The 20,090-nt window shown below is 37.1% G+C and overlaps 3 protein-coding genes across 6 annotated transcripts; all 3 read right to left on the reverse strand.

The window, feature by feature from the left end:
• Positions 1–1,201: 1,201 nt before the first annotated feature.
• Positions 1,202–9,045, reverse strand: clk2a (CDC-like kinase 2a). Of its 3 annotated transcripts, none has more exons than XM_020932489.2 (13): positions 8,871–9,045; positions 7,813–8,009; positions 6,796–7,126; positions 5,797–5,887; positions 5,030–5,096; positions 4,205–4,321; positions 3,928–4,094; positions 3,552–3,646; positions 3,350–3,476; positions 3,120–3,202; positions 2,955–3,034; positions 2,776–2,866; positions 1,202–2,395 (listed from the first exon to the last, which is right to left on the reverse strand). In XM_020932489.2, the coding sequence occupies exons 2-13, from the start codon at positions 8,007–8,009 to the stop codon at positions 2,207–2,209; spliced, it is 1,635 nt and encodes a 544-aa protein (XP_020788148.1). In that variant the 5' UTR covers positions 8,871–9,045; the 3' UTR covers positions 1,202–2,206. The 3 variants fall into 3 exon arrangements, with proteins under 3 accessions (XP_020788148.1, XP_020788147.1, XP_020788149.1); XM_020932488.2 differs by having other exon boundaries at positions 3,350–3,479; positions 8,871–9,044; XM_020932490.2 differs by lacking the exons at positions 5,797–5,887; positions 7,813–8,009; positions 8,871–9,045 and having other exon boundaries at positions 3,350–3,479; positions 6,796–6,936.
• A 489-nt stretch (positions 9,046–9,534) lies between these two features.
• Positions 9,535–14,416, reverse strand: LOC110167455 (histone-lysine N-methyltransferase SETDB1-A-like). Of its 2 annotated transcripts, none has more exons than XM_020932808.2 (9): positions 14,261–14,416; positions 12,925–13,099; positions 12,491–12,597; positions 11,443–11,967; positions 10,973–11,098; positions 10,465–10,666; positions 10,317–10,390; positions 9,802–9,992; positions 9,535–9,729 (listed from the first exon to the last, which is right to left on the reverse strand). In XM_020932808.2, exons 1-9 carry the CDS (start codon positions 14,394–14,396, stop codon positions 9,661–9,663), a joined length of 1,605 nt encoding a protein of 534 aa, XP_020788467.2. In that variant the 5' UTR covers positions 14,397–14,416; the 3' UTR covers positions 9,535–9,660. The 2 variants fall into 2 exon arrangements, with proteins under 2 accessions (XP_020788467.2, XP_055013467.1); XM_055157492.1 differs by lacking the exon at positions 14,261–14,416 and adding an exon at positions 14,012–14,242.
• A 363-nt stretch (positions 14,417–14,779) lies between these two features.
• On the reverse strand, positions 14,780–19,457 carry LOC110167468 (histone-lysine N-methyltransferase SETDB1-B-like). The gene is made up of 7 exons (XM_020932823.2): positions 19,251–19,457; positions 18,063–18,121; positions 17,477–17,974; positions 16,549–16,750; positions 16,400–16,473; positions 16,136–16,326; positions 14,780–15,842 (listed from the first exon to the last, which is right to left on the reverse strand). Exons 2-7 carry the CDS (start codon positions 18,109–18,111, stop codon positions 15,759–15,761), a joined length of 1,098 nt encoding a protein of 365 aa, XP_020788482.1. The 5' UTR covers positions 18,112–18,121; positions 19,251–19,457; the 3' UTR covers positions 14,780–15,758.
• Between the last annotated feature and the right edge of the window lie 633 nt (positions 19,458–20,090).

Raw genomic sequence — 20,090 nt, forward strand, 5'->3', positions numbered from 1 at the left:
TCCTGTTCGTCATAGGGGTGCACTATGATTGGCTTTTTTGCTAGTCTCCTTGAGTTCTATCACTGTTCCGAATTTCGTGACCCTATGCCAAAATTTTGAAAATTCAGGGGGGCGCTGTTGAGTGGGGGGGCTTTGGTCATTGTCACAATGCCAATTTTATCAAATTTTTCGCCGGACCGGTCGATCTGGACCCCGGTTTGGGGACTTTTCGTCGATGTTCAGGCCCTCAAAATCGCGATCGTTTGCAAGGAAAAAAAATAAGAAGAAGAAACCGGCGAAGAACTCTCGCCAGTTACTTCGTTACTGGCTCAGGCCAATAAAAATATACCATAACATTATGTAGGCCCATTTTAATTAATACAGATGTGGGGTAGCAAAAAATATTGATAAAGTACAGATTTTTTTTTTTGTTATACGGTGAGTTATGGGGTCTAGGCACTCAAAGAAATGATTGTAACTTTCCCGTTCAGTGTAATCAATTGCAAGGTTTGACAGATGACACCTCAACATTCTTTAGGGTTATTCTTTAGGTTTAATACAGATAGGGGCCAGCTAAAATTATGAATGGTATAATTATGGGTGCACAAAAATATTGAAATGTCGTATCGCTTAATAATGGTGATACAGTATCGATATTGTGGGCTGCTGTATCGATATATATTGCCGAGAGTATTTTTTTGTTATATTTTACAAAATTATTTTGTTACAGCGCTACAGTTTTGTTGCTTGTTCAGAGGAAACTCGTTTATGCGGCACATTTGACATTTTCACCGTTTTGAAAAACACCGTTAGAATCACAGCCATGATTTAACCTTTATTTTTTAATTGAACCATATGGAATCCTTTTGAAATATATCGTATTGAATTGAAAGTGCACTGTATCGTATCGGCAACCTCTTAATGATACCCAGCCCTAGGTATAACGCTGTTTTTGTTGTAGTAAATTGAGTTCATGGCTATAGTCACTGTTAGAAATGATCAGGTTCAATATTTGTGAATTTACCTATTTATATTTCATGGCAAAGTACGATGGAATGTAAGGAAAAACTGATTCTTGCCCCCATCTGTGAAAATGACAATCACATTCTATAATCTGAAAACCACAAATACACACGTCCACTTCCATTAGGCATGTGGTCATGTTATAGCTGATATAAGTACCCATATGTTAGAATCAGAAGAGATGACCAGCGACAGAAGCCATTGGTAAAGACTTATCTTTAATTCTACACAATCATACATATCTACAGTTTTATACGCTTTAATCTCATACAAAAACAGGTAATGTACATGTCTGTGGGGACTTGAACTCAGCAATAAATATAGGAAGTTGAGAGAGGAGCTTCAAATGGCTACAACCAGGAGCAGTGTGCGTTATCCGTTACGCTGACAAACCACCATATCACACATGAAAAAGGCAGTTTTCGGTTGTGTGCCTTCAAAGTTGAACTATTAAGAAAATCACATCATAAAACATGTCACCCACACACCCATTCAACAAGTTTAACATAACCCATGTATCTACAGGCTACGGAGTCCAGGAGTGTCCATAATCATCGAGTAACCAGCCTGCAGTAATCAGATATTTTAAGAACTCCACAGAAAGAATACTTGTAAATAAAAAAACGCACACAACATAAAAAATAATACGCAAGTGCTCACTGGATTTAAACTGTAAACAAACTGATGAGACGATTTTCTGCTCCAGATGCTTTGGAAATCACTCTTTTCATCTCTTAATCTCATTCTCCTGGTTGCAGAAAACAGAAGAACTGATTTTCTTAATGACAGATGTTTCCTATGTTTTGTAATAAAGATATGTGCTGGCTCCAGACGTTTTCCACACACTTTATCTGCAAAATAATTCTTCCTGGTAGAGCCTTTTTTTTTTTGCAGATTATCATTCTGATTTTCATGCTTCTGTGCAACTCTGTGGACGGAAAAGGTAAAAGATTGTATTGTAAGTAAAATAGGAAGACAGGAGCTGCATATAGGGCTACAAACAATCACCAAAAGACACCAGTCTGCTATTGCAAGCACCAAAACTGACTTTTTATCCAGTCAAGGATTTTGTCTTTCCGCTTTGGACCATTGGAGGGCAGGCTGGATTCCGGTTGTCCATGCTTTTCAAACCAAACCCTCCAAGTAAGTGTTTTTGCTCCTCGTTATAAAAAGAGATTCATGGTTGAGTCTGTGTTTTTTAGGGTCACCGGCTGATGTCACGGTTGCCCTCCCAGGTCTTGCTGCTGCCCGCTTCCCCGAGTCCAAGGTTTTCAAAGAACGGGTGCTTTAGCGAATCAGCCAAAGTGAGCCTCTTGGTCGGCTCGTACTCCAGCATGCTCTCGATCAGGTCAAAGAGCTGATGGTGCTCCTCCGCCTCAGACAGAAGATACCGCTGTGGAGGAACACCAGGAGAATGGAGGTCAGTAGGATAAAAAGACCATTATTTTGTAAAAACTGTGTCTATCTGGTATATCTGTACTCTTTATAGTTCTGATAATGCATGTTTTTATTTTGATGCACATCTAATTAGAAGTATTACTTGTTATAAGCAAACTCCACACATAATGTCCTGGACGACCCGGGGATCGACCCCAGAACATTCTTGCTGTGAGGCATGAGTGCTAGTCACTCAGCCACCATGCCACCTTTTACAAGCATGAAAAAATTTATTTTCTTATCATTTACATCCCTATAAAATGGATATTGTAAAGCTGTATAGTTTGTTCATGAGACTATTAACAGTTTTAATCCAGTTTTCTCTGCTGTTCTTACCCTCAGGGGTTTGCAGTTTTCTCTGACATATTTCCCCGCTGATGAACTGTCGTCCCAGTCCAGGCGCCCACGATAGAAGTACTTTTGTTTCCTGAATAAGCAGACACATTAGTATACTGACATACAACAGAAACAGAAAGAGGTACATAAATGGTAAATATGAACTTCAGAATTTTTACCTTGTTTTGCGAATCATCCTTGACGGAACAGGGCCAAGGATCCTCTCCATCATGGCCAAATGCTCCCTGTTGTCGTGAGTCTGAAACACAGTGTCAGCGGATATTAATAATAATAAAAGATTGACAGCACCTAATACACGAGGCCCTGTACTAATACTGACTTACCTGAAACAGAGTGAATCCAAGATAATATTCAAACAGGATGCAGCCAATGCTCCAGACGTCACAGGGATAACTCCAACCCAGCTCTGAGGAGTCAACAATCACAAAACAAAATTGTTACACAAGGTCAAATATTCTCATTTAAACTGAAGTTAAGATGTTTGCCAAACACAGACATGAAGAGAGATACTCCTCAGTATCTTATGCAAGAGCCAGATTAAAGTGTGTCTCACCTAGGATGACCTCTGGTGCCCTGTAATGCCGCGTGGACACGATGGTGCTGTGGTGCTCGTGGTCGAACGTGGCACTGCCAAAGTCCACAACCCGGACCGCCGTGTTCTTCACCGTCCGCTCCTCTCGCTTCTAAATCAGATTTCACATTTAGATATATGCTAAAAGAGACATTTGTAAGTCTGTTAAAGGGGAGTGCTTTACCTTCTCTACATTGTAGGACATGGTGAAGTCTGAGTTGACAAACAGAATGTTCTCTGGTTTAAGGTCTGTGTGGGTCAGCTTAGTGTCATGAAGAACTGAAACACAAAACATTTAAACATTTACACAAATACCTCAATTTGAAGAGTTAACTCCAGAAACATCCTCTCAAGTTCGTGTGTATGTACAGCAGCCAGTGAAATTGTGAAGATGATTAGTCTCGCCTTGGCTTTTGGAGCTTAATGCCCTCATATGGACAAAACTGTTTAAAGCAAGTCAGTGCTAAAAGAGAAGCTCAATATATATGCAAACATTTTTTGCTGCTTTTAGTGATTGACAGCTTAAATTAATACATAAAAGGTGAAGACATGTTTCTTACACTTGACAGCGAGGCAGACTTGGTAGGCCATGTGCCGGACCTGGCTGATTGAATATGGCAGATAGTTGTTTTCTTTGAGGAAGTCGAAGGTGCTTAGAGCCAGCAGCTCAAAGGAGAGGCACATGTGTCCGTGGTAATCGAACCAGTCGAACATCTGAACACACAGACTGTTCACATGACAAAGGACATATGTTAAGTATTTTAAGAATGAGGCAAACTATAGCACTAAGGTGCTATGTTTAAGAGCTTTACAAGCTTAAACTTTGTCCAGACTTACTATTTGTTGTCCGGGTCCTTTTCATTAATCTTTTCAAGGACGTTAATCTCAAGGCGAGCTGCTTCTTTGTACTTTTCTACATTCTTTATTATTTTGAGTGCAACGTGGGCTCCTCCCCTGAAAACAAAAAACACATTGTGAGTACACTTGTAATCTTACAATATGATTTAAGGATTATCTGTAACTAAATAAAGAAGTTGTATTATTAACAACTGAAGTATATGAAAACAACAAACAAAACCACCAGTGAAATGTAGTATGGAGTGAATAGCTCTGTTATGATAATTACTACGACTTATCGTTCAATATAGGAAAGCCAGAATCGTCTTGGGCTTAATATTTATTGTCTGTATTTTCTTTGCACTAATGGGAAACTGTGGGTTATTTTTTGGCTATATAAGATTTGTGCTGTAGAAGGTAGAAGAATTAATATCTTCTATGACTCATTACAGATGCAAACTAAGAACTAAAGTGTTTCATGCTGCCGTGTGTCTATTGCAGCTCATGGTTTTAACAATATTGTAGATAAAAAAAAAAAAAATTTGTGGTCTAAAACTGCTTTTGGGTTATTGTGTCAGTGGCATAAATTAGTTTCAATATTATAGTTTATCATTTGTTATTGTGTCAGGGCTACTAGTGAACAATATAGACCTAGACAAACTTTAGTGATCCACAAGGAAAATTATTTGGACACAGTAACTCACACATCACAATATAATATAATAACAAAGAGCAATAAATAAATAAATAAATAATTAAATAAATTGTACTAATAAATTCAAAATAAGTAAGAGACTACTGCTGTTTACAAACCCCATGACTCACCTGCGATGGTCTATACACCTCATCACCCTCCCGAAGGTGCCTTCTCCCAAAGTGCTGACGATCTCATCTGCAACATAACACAAGACAGGAGGGCAGGAGAGAGAGAGCGGGGACAAGAAAGGCAAAAGGGAATTAGCCACATGGACTAGAGCAGCGACGCATAACACAACAGTGCAGACAGGCGTATCAATGCTAGCGCCCATCCCCTTTTCAAATGGCTGCCTGTTCAATGTGCCGGTAAATCTACGGCAATTAGCTTCTACTATAACAGGTGGAGAAAGGGGGCCGAAGTAAAGTGCTCCCTCTCTGACTCTGAGGGCCAATTTGCAGCCATTGAAAATAAGGGTACAATAATTTTCCCTATCACGAAAACAAAAGGACAGTGTATTTTCCCTGACTAGAAATAGCCTGTGTGTGCATGTATGTGATGTGTGCTGGATTATCTATAGCAGTTAAGTTAATTGATGAACCCTGAATCCCTGTGGCTAAAAATATCTATCTGAACACGTGCGATGCAAGAGCTGCGGTTGAGAGACTAAAAGGTTTAGAGAAAAGTTGTGCAACATCCGAAAAATGCTCCACAACAAAAGGAAAACGGGATATAACTTAATTAGACAAACATCCACCCTGCCAATCTGAGCTAGAGTGGAGACCCTGCAGCTAGCAAGGTTTCCTCAACATCAACATCATCATGATCTGCAGGCACTCCCATGTCATGTAAATGCTATACTCAGATATGGTTACGATAGAGTAGTGGCAGTGAGTACATCTCTCTTGTAGGACGTCCCCACTCCGACAGATCAGGTGCCCTTCTTCGTCGTCCCTCACACTCAGTGCCCTGGTCCGGCTGGCGCTCCTCTGTTTTCGCACCATCACAGGCCGAACACAGCGAGATTTGGAGGAAGAGGAGATGTAGTTGTAGTAGTTGTTGTTGATGTAGGTGGGTTTGGTTGGTCATTAGGCGATTCACGCATGACACCACGTGAAGGGAATATATAACGATAGGGATATAGTGCAAGGGAACAGGTCAAAGATCACATGATGGCCTCTGCTCCAATCCCTCCTCAACACTTAAAAAAAAAATCCAACAGCTGCTAACAAACAAGGAAGCAACTGGCATATCCATATTCATCAACGCAAACACCAATTAAGACACATAAATAAACAGGATGGAAAACATTACAGTGAGAGGCCAATACTTATCATATCCCCAGTAACCTAGCTCTTTTCCCACTATTATCAAAATTATTAAATTTATGTGGTCATATACTGTACAGGCAAACATGCCTATTATCACCTAGATTATATAAATTTAGCACAAGATTTGGCAGGTCATTTTCACTTTAAAATTTTTTTTGAGCTTTGTTTTCACTTTTTGTGTACTAGCCTACTTATAGCCTTGCCAAGGGATATAGAATATAGAAATAGTAATGCCATATCATATTATGAATCCACACTGGGACACTGAAAATGTTTTTCTTTAACCTGTAGGATATACTTTAACCATAAATTCTATTAATAATAATAATAAAAATCACATTCCACTAGTTTCTGCATTTCATATTTCCTAATCTTGTAATCATGAAAATGCCCTGCCAAACTAAAAAGCCAATTAGCATAAATCCCACTTGAACATAAAACAAATCAAGATTGTCCTACTCACCAAGTCCTGTGGCTGTGGAGAGAAAGGGTTAGAGAGAAGACAGAGCCAAGTGAAAGAAGCAGAGAGAGGAGAGTTAGGGCCAGAGTCACATGGCAGTACTCACCGAGGACGATGGGCTATAGGACCTGGTTCTACGCCGCCTTCGTTTGTGCTTACGCCTGCTGCCCTTCCGCCTGTAGGACTCATCGCGTCGGTACGAGTCATCGCGTCTGTAGGACTCTTCTCTTCGGTAGGAGCCTTCTCGTTCTCGCTCTCTGCCTCGCCTGTAGTCGTACACATTTGCGCCGAAGTCTGGAGGGTAGTAACTTTCAGCAGCTGCGTGTGGCTCCCTCTGTCTGTCGCGGTCTCGCTCTCTACTCTGGTCCAAGCGCCGATATTCACAGAATTTCCTCTCAAACGGCCGATGCTCCGCTGTCCGATTGCCAAAACTGCGACTGGAATTACAGGCAATGTTATTTTTTTTATTAGAATTTACTTGTATTGACAAACTATATTAAAAAAAGAGAACAGAAAAATCCAAACTCAAGATCTCTATTCTTTTCTATGACAGCTAGCTATAGGGGTGACAGTGGTTCAGGAGTTAGATCAATTCCTGCCTGAACACTGTGTCTGACATTGTGTCCTTAGGCTAGGTTAGGCACTTCATCCACATTACCTAGTATGCTTATGGTGTGTGCGTGCAGATTCAACAAGCAGGACAGCTAATATAAATAATGTTAAAATGCAGTTCTAGGGTCTAGTCACTAAAAAAAACATGATTAGGTTCTTAGGTTCAACAATTGTCCATTTGTTACGATCACCATTAGCAAAGATTCTTCAATGTGAATCATTGCCTGTATAATACAGTGAAGACACTTCACCTGCAATTTATCCTGTTCATACGCTGCCTTGTACATAATAATTTTCAGAGCAACTTATTGTATAGAATAGTACTGTAGCCTTATTTTATCATATTTTATCAAACTTGCACAGTCTTTATGTCCATATTCTAAGAGATATTTATCTTGATTTTTGAGTGCCTATATCTATTCATATCTCTTGCTGCTCTTGAACTGTGCAAACACACTGGAATCTTCCCACTGTGGGACAAATAAATATTATCTTATTAGACTGAACCAACCTCCTTGAGCGCACATAGTTGCCTTCCTGCCTGTGTCCTCGCTGTCTTCGGTCCCGTTCACTGCTGGAGGAGTATGTGGGCGACCTCCTGCGATGTCGCCTCCCTCTGTCTCGGTCTCTGTCCCGGTCCCTGTAGCGGTCCTGGTAACTCGTTCTGCTGTCTCTGTCTGAAGACGAGTACCGTCTATTGTGAGGCATCTGGTCAAAGAGAGGAAAAATAAGGCATTCAGCAAATCTGGTTGCAAAATACCTTCACCTGAACTGACACTCTTACAGTGTTAACTTATGCTAAAATGCTTGGCCAGAACATGAATTTCAGCTTTACACACAAGATGTTGTAGAGAAGTTTCAGATCAGTCTTGTTCAAACCTAATAAATCATCTTAATCTGACGTATTTAACCTGTTCATGCAGTAGACTAAAAAAACAAAAAAAACAAAAAAAAAAAAAACGGAAGCTGTAAAGATAAGATAATTGTTCACACGAATGGAAGTGGCAGCGACATCTGAGTAAACATGTAAAACACACCCTTGTTGAAAATCCACTGATTTATTTCAAACCAGTATTTATCCAGGTTTGTTTGTTAGCTTAGCTAGATTGTGTTTTTACTGACGTGAACACTGAATATTAATGCATTTCGATATTTGGACAAGTATAACATGATATAACATGAACTCGAAATGATGCTATGCATTACTTCGAGTTCGCATTTGATCCACTGGAGAGCCCATTAAAAGTTGTCAACAGTTACGCATTTATCCACAGCTTAATGGAAAGAGTAAATAGAAAAGCTGGGCTTTGACGTTGTAAATAACAGTAGATAGTGGCGTTTGTGTTTTAAAATAACAATGCAAAAACACAAATAAAGGGCGATGAGATTTCAGGGTCATATTTGGCAGAGGTTTGCTGTTGGTTCGTTTTATTAGCTTTAGCTCTACGAATGTAAATAACTTGACCGCCATCTTATCCGCTAAACGGCTACAGGAGCTAGCTCTAATGAAGTCTTTGGATCGCGTTAATCTGGACACAAATAGCTCCCATAGTTGAACATTTACGTTACCGTTTTAGCAGCGAGGCCTGTGTGTTTGTCCCACAAGAAATCCGTGATTGCGATCCAGATGGTCTTTTTTTGACTTCCGAGCTTGTGTTTCGTACTAGCTGTGGCGCTAGCAGGCAGCTAGCTTTCCCGTCTGTCCGTCCGTGATCGACAGCGGGCAGTGGTTCAGCTCTGATCCGCGGAGACGCCCCCTCTGCCCCAACACGTTCACAAGTTTAGAGGACAACTTAACAACTGCAATCTTATTATTCTAAACACCATCAACATACGTATGTAAAATGTGTGCATATATGGTTTTCGTTTAATTGTGTTAATTGCTATGGCTTCTGTCCTAATATTAATTTTTTGTGAAAAACAAAAGCAAACGAATATATCTCTAGGAAGTTGAAACAATGAATAGAATATATATAATATATATATTATATAAATATATATAAATATATATATATATATATATATTATATATATATATATAATATATTAATATTTTATATATTATTAATTTTTTATTTTATTTTATATTCCTGCCAGGAGTAATTTTTTTAATTTTATTTGGTATACAAGTACAGAATTTATACATTTTTCATTTATAATTTATTTTTGAAGACCTAAAAAACAATATCCAAAAATAAAACAGCTTTATGTATGCAAACATAAACAGAATATGTAGAGGTGTGTAATAAAATTTTATTAAAATAAAGTTTAGACGCAATATTCAGGTTATACAGAATACAGAATTTTTATAAACACAAAGACAAAACATAAAAGAAGAATAAAATCAATTGTTTGAATTTTATTTTGAAGCTGTCATATGTTCCAATCGCTTAGAGCCTCGATATATCCATTCCTTATGGTTATCTTTCTGAACACACAATATTCAACACTCAGTAGAGAATTACTTTTATTAGAAAGAAATATTAGGATTTAGACTTACTGTAAAAACAACCTCCATCAAGCTGCTGTCAATCTGCAAAACAGTGCAAGGTTCCATGACTCCATCACACTGCACCTTAATACACTGTTCAATTCTGAACTGTGTCTGTGGCGGGAATGGCATCCTCTCCAGGTATTCTTTCATGAAATTTTTATGTGCTTCATCTCGAATGTCATCCAGTGGGGTAGACACTGTCAAAAGGCAAATTACATAATATATTTTGTCTATTAAGCAGTGCTATATCACAATTAATGATATGAACTGATTGGACAATGCAAATGATTTGTTTTATAGAGATAATAGCAATGATACAATTTTCAATTTTTTATGCTGTAGGTTGTGTTCCGTAACATAACATAATTTGATGTAAAATTTTCCAAATGGAGCAATGGAGCCTATATAACTCTATGGACGATTCACTTTTTAAAAATGAAATAACCAGTAAGAAAATTCATGTTGAGAATCCATAACTTTGTGTAATGGGACAGGTGGGCATAAATGATCTAAATACTCACATGGTTTGTAGATTATACGAATAACAGGTAAGGAAACATAGATTGCCCGGTGATCATCAAAAAATATTAGAAACCTATGAGGGAAAAAAAGACATTATCAAGCAATGTTTACATGGCGTTTCAGAATAGATCAAAAAGAATTACCGACCTCATGTGATTTTTTCTTGATGGAAGCTCTGCCAAGATACCCGGGGAGAAGAAAGTGTGTTCCGATTTACATTTAGACAGCACTCGTGCACCCACAGACAGGTGCGGCAGTTTTGGCACTGCATCGTAGGCAATATGATGACCCGATACCAACACCTTCCCTTTGTCCTCAAAAATAACCTTGTATTTTTTTGTACCATCCTCTGCCGAAAGAATATAGCATAACATTAGTATTCAGCATGTATTTTGTTCATTAGGGTTCTCAGACTTGTCAGACCGGTACCCCCAAAGATCAGTGCAACTAGCCCAGGAAACCACTGCAAAATTAAATTTAGATCTCTGATCATTCAGCTTTTATTGTTTTATTTAAGCAGTTTAATGTATTATTTAATCTAATTTCAATGAAACACATTTTTCAATGAAAAAAGAAGAAAAACCATGGTGTCTCCAAACCTCACTTTGGGACCACTGAATTAGAAAATAACATAAGAGAATTTTTAAAGACTGACCTTTTTCAACAATGTCAGTCACGTTCCCACGCTCCCATGTCATTCGCTTCCTTCTTGCCACCACCTGCATTCCCACACAAACTTCTTCAAGCACAGTAGGAAGGTGATTTGCTGCTTTAATTGTTTCTAATTGGAAAAAGATTAATGAGTGTACCAAGAAAGTTTTTAAAAATTGAGCAAAATGCAGGTTATAGCAACACAATGTATTGTTTGGCCTCTCTTGCAGTACCTCCTTTTACTACAATCTTAAACTTTTACAATCTTAAATCTTTTATAAACTTAATAAATAAAACAGAAAAGGTAGCATCCGTCAAAGGTTTTGTTTCCAATAGGCAATACCTCTTTAACTTGTATAAGGCACTGTGAGATCACCAAATCTTGTGTTTTTCCTTAACTACCTTCAGCACATTTTAGACCAAAATACAGCACTGAGTTGCATTTAGAGGAATTAATAATGTTTTTCCAATTACCGGTGACTGTAGATAGCTTCTTTTCTGTTTTCACTTGTGTTATCCCACTTGGTGTATTCTTAAGTGTACCATTAGTTATGTTAGTGTTGTTACTACTGGCTGGTTGGACAGAAGTGGCAGTTATGACGGTGGTGTTTTGTTGCATTGGCGTTGCTTGCTGCGGTGGTGTTTTTTTGGCAAATTTTTCATCTTTTTGGAATTTCTTCTTTTTGTGTTTATCACTTTTTTGACTTGATATTGAAAAGTCTGAATCTGAATCACTGGAGGTTAGACTTGGGTGATATTCAGAGTCGGAGTTTGAGAGTTCATTGTCACTGTACACTTTTGGGAATTTTCGACAGGTGGATCGTTGAGGTCTGAGGTTCATGGGAAGCTTTTCCAGTAGCACCATCAGCTCTTTCCTCGGCTCTGGCTTTTTACATTTTTCAGTTTTAATTTCTTCCTGCTCTTCTTTTAAACAAGTAGCAGTAAAACCACTTGAAGCAGGAGAAGCAGGTCCCACATCAATGTTGTGAAATGTAGCTCCTAGAAATAAAATATGCATTAATCATAATCTTAAGTATCTTTTTTCAAGAATATTTCGAAAGACAATTTACTGCATAATGCATTCATTCAACAAACTAGACTTCATAGTTGCTTCTTCATGTATGCCAGGGATATCCAAACCTTTTTCACTAAATACTGAAACATATTCCAAGAGGAGGCCCACAAACTGTTCATTAGTAGTGGATCATACATATGGGTGCTTGTTCACTTTTTTTTTTTGACCACCATACCTTTAGTAAGGCTTGGAACATAAATTTTAGGTCTGCATCACAATGCAATGCTGATAATGATGTTACCGTTATAGTGGTACAATTACTTATATTTGCTGTAAAAAAGAAAAAAACAATTCTGCCAATGATCAATTGTGCCAGTTCAGCAGAAGTTTCCAAGGGCTAATACAAATTGGTCTGAGGTCCACATTTGGTCCCCAGGCCATAATTTGGACACCCCTGATGGAAGCAATCACAGTAAATGCATTGTATAATAAGAAATAAAATCTTACCACAATTTGAGGCACTAGCATTGCAGTCTTCTGTGTTTAAATCTTTATATTCCCACCCTATCTTTGCATACAGCTGCCTGACAGTGACTTCACATTTTGAAACAGATCTAGAAATACAACAACATAAGTTTACATTGTGCATCTCATCGTAGCAAGCATCTCTGACTGCCTACGAGCAAAATACTGTTAAGACAATTAAAAAGTACAATATATTTAGATTTGACATAAACAGCACGTGTTATTTATTTTTTACTTAAAGTTTATGCCATTGTTGGGGCTGTTGATAAAGAGGAACAGATTGCTGGATTTCTTTTTTTGTGATAAATTTTTTATTTGGATTGCTGGATTTCTGTAGTGAGACAAGTAGTGAGACATGGAGGGAAGGGGGATCATTATATTCTTAAAACCAACAAGCACAGTTTTGGCACACTTACTCAAAGAGCTTGTAAAGATCCGTGTAGAGTTTCTCCTTTCTATCCCACAGGTTGAGGAGCTGACTCTGTTTGCTCATCACTTCTGGAGTCTGAAGCAGCCTGCGATTCACACTGTCCCTAATAAACTTCTGCAACTCCTCCCAGGTCATCTCCATCTCATCGCCCTCCATGGTTCCTGAAGAGAAGACACAAACTTCATCAACATGGGGTTAGGTAAACCTAACTGAAGGTACTGGAGGGAAAAATTAAATGGAACATAATGTCATTTCAACGAAGAAATTGAGATTAACCACAGAGTATCACAAAGTACAATAAATCAAGGCAAATGAAGACCACTCAGATACATTTCAGTGAGATCAGAGCCCAATTTAAATATATTTGACAACTGTATTTTAGATAATTTGTTTATTTAAAGGGAGACTATGGCTGACAAGCATATATGACAAAGGAGAAAAAAATCTGATTTTTAAGTGTTATTTAATGGACAAATACTTAGGGAAATGACCTTTAACTTCTACTTACCTTCAATCGACCTTTTAAACATTCGGATAATGTGGTATTTTAAAGGTTTTATCAGAATTTCATTATCAGATGGTAGAATATGATATGATTTCATAGAGTGGAAATTTGCATCATAAACGTGAGGAGTCTGCATTATCATGTAACTTATATGTGAAAACAAGCCGACACTATTAACGTCCATAGACTATAAAGAAATGTATACAGTCTATGGTAGCACGTTTAACTAGACAACGTGGGGCGTTAACTGCAAGTTGTGAAAAATAATCTTAATGTTCATACTTAATTTCATACTTAATGCTTGCTACAGTTAAAGTGCAAAATGATCTGTTCTGTAATGTTACTACTCTGTTTTATGATACAAACTGCGGAAGCTCCGGAAAATTCCCGGGGTAAAACTATCAGCTAAAGGTAACATTTCCAAATGGACAATACAAAAGCTTTGATTAGACTCTCAGAAACTTTCTAGAGGTGTTCTGATGTTTTTGGAATCCATCAGTTCTGTAAAACGATCTGTTTTTTTCTTTTTTCTTTTAGCAAGATACAACAGAAATCAACAAATACTTACACACAGTTCTGAAAACAGGTGATCAGAGATTAAACCGCTTTACCAGCTCATAATCAGCATTTAACAGTGCCGTTATTAAACTATGTTTCAAATATCATGGCTTTACCTTTTGTTTACCACATGAATATTATAGTTCTATGGTTTACCCCGAGTATGCTAAAGCTAGTTAACGTTAGCTGAACGTTAGCTTTGCCCCTGCTACGAAGCTTATTGTAAAGTCTACCTTATATATTAAACATAAATACTTGCCAAATTTGCCAGATATTTGCTGGAGTGTGTTGTGGGATTTGATGTAAAAATCGTTTAAAATATTAAGCTGTAACTTCCTCTGCTCTGTATAGCCATTCTTCTTTTTCGGCGGACTAGCAACTGCTGTTTGCCGCATGCCGCCACCTACTGTGCTGTGTGTGTAATAGCATATAATACCGTCAACGTTACATTCAATCAAGCAGTAAATCTGTAATTTAATAATCCAGTAAAAATTAAGACATCTTGCATTTAAGTTCAATGACACACTGTGGAACATTTTTAAAGTTTTGTTTGGAAATAACTATTAACCACAATCTGTCCCTCATCTTTTTTTAGTGTTTGTGTTTTATAGATTGTTTTTACAGCAAGTATTGTGTAAAAAGGATCTTTACACACCACCAAATCCCACTTGCCTGGGATCCAGAATACGCAACTTCTTCAATGCTTAAATTTGTTTGTTAATATTAATTGCTGCATGAGGTAAAGTGTTGATGCAGCTGACATTGAACAAAAATGGACAACATTCAACATACTGAGAAATTATATTTTTTATACTCCTTTGAAATTTCCTTACATATGGCAAAGCTTTTTCATAAATGATGTTTTTATTAAAACAAACAAATCAAGTTATGCAAGTTTGTGACACTAGAGACTAGGACTGTCAAATCAATACTAAAACTAATATCAAAACTCAACACTCAAATATTGATTCAAAATTAAATCACAAAAAGAAAACAGAAAGAAATTTGACCTTTTCCTGAATAGTAGAACTAATAAGAAATAAAGCACAATTTTAAAGGTAAGTATCAGTTTAAGATTGTAGTAAAAAGTAAAAGATGATGAAAGGAAATGATGGTGGTGAAAATAATATTAGTTAAGACTAAAAGTGCTTAAAAAGAAAGAGAGAGAGAAAGGGAAAAAATTTAATTATACATTGGCCAAAATATAAATATAAGGGGGCCTAGCAGTGTGGTTATGTTGCACTACCACATTACTTTTGTTTTATTTAATTAAATATGTGTGTGTGTTTGGGGCGGAAGGGGTGGTGGGTTACGGGTGGGCAGTTTTGTTGTAGGTATTGTTCTATGTTTTTGCGTTTTGTTTTTATGTTTATTATTTCATTTTGTTAAATGTTAAATTCAATTGTCTTTAATAATAATAAAAAAATAAACTAATATTATTCAGTGCTGGAAAAAAATCAAATATCGAACCTTTATCTTAGTGTCAATATTGAGTATTGTAACAACAATGCCTAGAGAAACAACATTGACACTATTCACGGTGGCCCTTCAGAAATGGGAACTATACAACAGGGTGATAAAAAAATGTAAATATTGTATCTTAATGCAATGTCTGCGAATACCAAGTGCATAAGAACAGTGCCTGGGCAGAACTTTATCATGAACAAATACAATGGTGATCATAATTCTAGATCATGTTTTTGTTTGTTTGTTTGTTGCTTTGTTAAAAATTGGGTTTAATTTTACAAGGTACACTTCTAGCAGGGTTTTAATTCTAGAAATCTTGCCATGTGTTCCAAACGTGTAGAGCCTCTGTGGATCCATTCTTTGAACTGGTTTTCCTGCAAAGAAACAAAAATAATAAAAACTGTGATATTATCTAGTACGTACATAAAAAACATTTATGTCAATTAATTCATACTGAGTTACAAAAAGTTACTCAAAAAATATTAATATCTTTGTCAGGTTTGAATTTGGTCTTTTAAAAAAAATAAGTAAATAAATAACCTAAATTCATATTTTCAATGATAAAAAAAATTACTAAATAAAATGTTTTATTGTTTTGGTAGTGGTGCCATCAAATTAACACACCTACATTATGCCTAAGGCAACTGAACAATTAAAAAGCACTTACATGAAAAACGACCTGTATCAAGCTGCCATCCACCACAAGCACTTCACATCTCTTCTGTACTCCGTTTAATTCTGCATTAAGGTTCTGTCCCACTCTGTACTGGGTCAAATGAGGATAGGGCCAATCATTCAAGTACTGCTCCATGAAAATCCTGTGGGCACTTTCAGGGACATCTTCGAGAGGTTTATCCACTATTAAAGTATCAATAGTTAGTGTATAAGAAACCAATAAATCAATGTTTGTTTTAGTAATAAGTCATCTTACATTGTCGGCACACCAGGTGAAGTAAAGGTAGACCAACATAGACTGGCGTGTGGTCATCAATAAAGACCAAAAACCTTTACAAGAAATGATATAGGTCATACTAGGGAAAAGTCCATGTATGTTTTGATTAAAGTATTTCAAATTCCTACCGTAACCGATTACTTCTGCTAGGAAGTTCTGCTAAAATTCCAGGCCAGAATCTGAATTTGTTGACCTGACAGCGGACAACTACACGAGCGCCCACGTACAGCTGGGCCAGTTTTGGAGGGGAGTCCAGGGCAACATGGTGCCCAGAAACAAGACTCTTTCCTTTCTCCTCAAAACTCACTTTGTATTTCACCCTTCCGTCATCTAGAAAACACAGAGAACATAGACACAATTAGACAGAAACTATTTGAATTAAGGTCTTTAAAACATTACATTTATTCTGAAATAAAACCACACTTTTGATTATTTAACCAAATCAAAGTGAAAAGTGAGTTTTAAGTTTGTAAAAGATGAGATAAGACAAGTTTTTTTTATAATCAAACAAGAAAATACTATGCTAAGTAGTAGTTAAATAGTTAAGGGGCACAGTTATGCTAGAAGTATTAATCAGACTGACAAATATTCCATTATTAAATGTCATTACTTAGTATGAATGTATACATTTAGAAGATGCATTCAAATCAAATCATGATAGCTGTCAGTCAGCCAAAGCGTAAGCTTCAATTGCCATTATAGTTCATTTATTTTCAGCACAATATAAAACATAATTTTGGGGAAAAAATCAGATTGTTATTAAGTTCACAAAAAAGATGAACAGGCTACCAGTAAAAGTTTGGGACATTCAGACAGCTAGAAACTTAAATCATAAATAACACAATAAAAGGCTTTTGCACCACCCTTTTAGGACTGTTAATGATAATGAATTCTGAAGCGTAATGTATTGCTCAAGAAAATACACAATACATATGATAAAAGTGAAACTAGTTTATAGTCACAGACATTATTTAACCTTCTAAAGCTCAAATCTTATGGCAGTACTTCAAACAAAAAATGTAAATATCGTGGCAGACCTACACCAGTTGTTCTTACCTTTTGTCACAATCTCAAGGACTTTTCCACGTTCCCACCGCAGTGGCTTCTTTCGGGCTATCACCATCATATCCACTTTGATCTCCGGTTCGGGGAGTTCGGGCCGCGCTTTGGTGTTCTCTGTGTTACCTTGGCTGAGTTGCTGTGTTGAAGTTATAATCACAGGATCCTCAGATAGGTTGTTGTTAGCGCTGCAAGATGCATGAGTGATCTTGACACGTTTCTTGATCTTCTCTTTTGTTTTCTTGTTTGCTAGTGAAAGTTCAGAATCACTGGAGTCTCGTCCTGGCTCCCACTGCATATCTGAATCTGAGCTGCTCAATGACTCCTCTTCACTGTAAAACTGCTCCGGTGTTGGTGGCCTTAACGCATTCATCTTGTATTGAGGGAGTTTAGTTAATACCACCACAGCCTCTTTAGTTAGTCTAATAGGTGACTCCCTTGTGGAGTCTGAAGATTCACTTGACCCAGTAGATGTCCTTCCTGCAGATTTCTTTCCTGCAAATACACAACCTAAATAAGTCATAACAGGACTTAAAAATAATAACTTAAGGCAATGGATGTGTGTGTTTTCATATTTTCATACCGCGAAAGTTAGCTCTTGATCTTTTGGCTTTCTTCTCCTCCTCCTCCATTGTTACAAATCTGCAATATAAAATACAAACACTTCAGAAAAAATGTTGTTGTGCATGCTTTAAGAGGCACTATATAACTTTTCATTTGAGGTGCCTGCTACCATATTATCTCCTAGGAGAAGTTATTCCTTTGCCTGTAATATTAACTTTATCTTGCATTTATCAACAGGTGTTTTTATTGCTTTTATTGCTTGTGATAATAATAATCCATTTGCAAAGTCTTGGTGAGCTAAAAAATACACAAAAAATGTAGTCTTTGTTACAACAAAACAAGTCCAAGAACGAGGACAAGGCCCAGCCTACCGCCTCTGGCCATCCCAAAAAAAATTCCGTCAGTCTCTCCCCAGGGCACCTGAGCTCAGAGTTTTTATAACAGAAATATAAAGCTACATCAAAGCAGAATGACGTTCATTTCACAGACATGTGTTAATCTTATTTTATCTTAATCTACATGCAGACAGGAAAAATAAAACAGTTTCCTGGAGGATTTAGAGACATTGCCTGTTGAGCCTTCACACAACTTATTATCTGGCCTCTGACAGACTGATCAAATGCATTTACACAAACACATATGAGACACTTACACATATACATTTCCATCACACTCCACAAACTTAATACTCTTAATGTAAAACAGGCTTGCCATTCCTCAAATATGACCTGTAATTTGGCCTGGTGGTGTCACTTAGTCGTTTTACGGAGATCGAAATATTTAATGTTATACTGTGGAACATTTCTGACAAAATAATAAAAACTTCACCATAGAAACAAGCAAGTGGTGGACCATTCACCAAAAGATAAACACTACACCTTTAAATACACAACAATGCTGCCATTATTACTATAGGATATGTGTTCTACTGCTCTAGGGAGTAGCTCTGCATGTATCTAACTTATATATAAGAGAAAAAGTTAAAAGGAACCAATGCATTTAACAGAGCAATGACTAATGCTCTCAAGATGTGAATTCCTAACAACTTAGCCTGTGAACTTCCCGCGGTCGGGTAGAAGAGTACAACTAATATTACAGGTGTTAAGTTTAATTTGAGAACCAACACCGTTTCCTATGTTAGCTAATGATATATTATTAGCATGCACAGAGCAGAGCATTAGCTGGGTGATTACAGAGACAACTCTACCTGATTTCCCGCTTGCACACGCTTGGAAATCTTTCATCGACCGGGACTTTAATGTTGACTTAATAGTAATAGGACGAAGCTGTGTTGAAAATAACGGGATGTAAACAAAAGGTCTCGCTCCTGCGCCTTTTCTTTCACGAGATCCTGAAGACTCGCGCGGACACACGTAAGCTGCGTAACACTTCCTCTGTGTCTGAGCACGAACTGAAGAGCCCAGCAGCGCCACTAGCTGACCAAAACAGGAACACATTCAAATAAGAGCAAAAGTCACAACATTATTACTCATAGGAATGACAAGTGCCGAATATTATTATTATTATTGTATTTAATATGTCCAGAATAAAACCATTTGGAACCATTTGGGCCATGGTTGGAAGGCATGACCCTATTTAACTGTATGGGAGATTCATTGTTTTTGAAAGAAATATCCAGACTTTATGATTGCTGCTATGATGAACTGCTAAAGCTTAGACCAGAGATTGCGTTCGTAAACGTGCCTTATTAATCTTAGGGCCTGAAGCACCTGACTCATGTTTTTTTGTGTGTTGAAAAGCACAGCTTTTGCACACTAAAGATACTGTGCAAACAAATTATTTACTTTTGTTTATTGTTGCTGACTGAGAAGAAATCAAACTTTTTGTTTCATGTCAGTAGATCCAGTAAAGGGATATTAAAAATGAACAAGGACAACAAATCTATGTCATGACATTCAAACAGTAAATTCCACTAGCATGTTGTGGTGTACCATTCTCCCCTTTCTTTCATCATTATATACAACATTGTAATTTTATACAACATAGCTATCTAACAAATTGTTAAAGAGTTTTTCAAATGCTGTAT

The sequence above is a fragment of the Boleophthalmus pectinirostris genome, unplaced genomic scaffold, assembly GCF_026225935.1.
Source record: "Boleophthalmus pectinirostris isolate CB_2022bp ecotype Guang Dong unplaced genomic scaffold, ASM2622593v1 HiC_scaffold_21, whole genome shotgun sequence".
Lineage (NCBI taxonomy): Eukaryota > Metazoa > Chordata > Actinopteri > Gobiiformes > Gobiidae > Boleophthalmus > Boleophthalmus pectinirostris.

Coding starts and splice junctions, on each gene's coding strand:
- clk2a (XM_020932488.2), bottom strand. CDS start 8,009: ATGCCTCACAATAGACGGTACTCGTCTTCAGACAGAGACAGCAGAACG. Junction 3,480..3,551: donor TGTCCTACAATGTAGAGAAG/GTAAAGCACTCC, acceptor AATCTGATTTAG/AAGCGAGAGGAGCGGACGGT. Junction 2,867..2,954: donor AGGATGATTCGCAAAACAAG/GTAAAAATTCTG, acceptor CTGCTTATTCAG/GAAACAAAAGTACTTCTATC.
- LOC110167455 (XM_020932808.2), bottom strand. CDS start 14,396: ATGCGGCAAACAGCAGTTGCTAGTCCGCCGAAAAAGAAGAATGGCTAT. Junction 11,968..12,490: donor TGCTAGTGCCTCAAATTGTG/GTAAGATTTTAT, acceptor TTTTATTTCTAG/GAGCTACATTTCACAACATT. Junction 10,667..10,972: donor GACTGACATTGTTGAAAAAG/GTCAGTCTTTAA, acceptor TTCTTTCGGCAG/AGGATGGTACAAAAAAATAC.
- LOC110167468 (XM_020932823.2), bottom strand. CDS start 18,111: ATGGAGGAGGAGGAGAAGAAAGCCAAAAGATCAAGAGCTAACTTTCGC. Junction 16,751..17,476: donor CCTTGAGATTGTGACAAAAG/GTAAGAACAACT, acceptor TGTGTTTTCTAG/ATGACGGAAGGGTGAAATAC. Junction 16,327..16,399: donor TCACCTGGTGTGCCGACAAT/GTAAGATGACTT, acceptor ATACTTTAATAG/TGGATAAACCTCTCGAAGAT.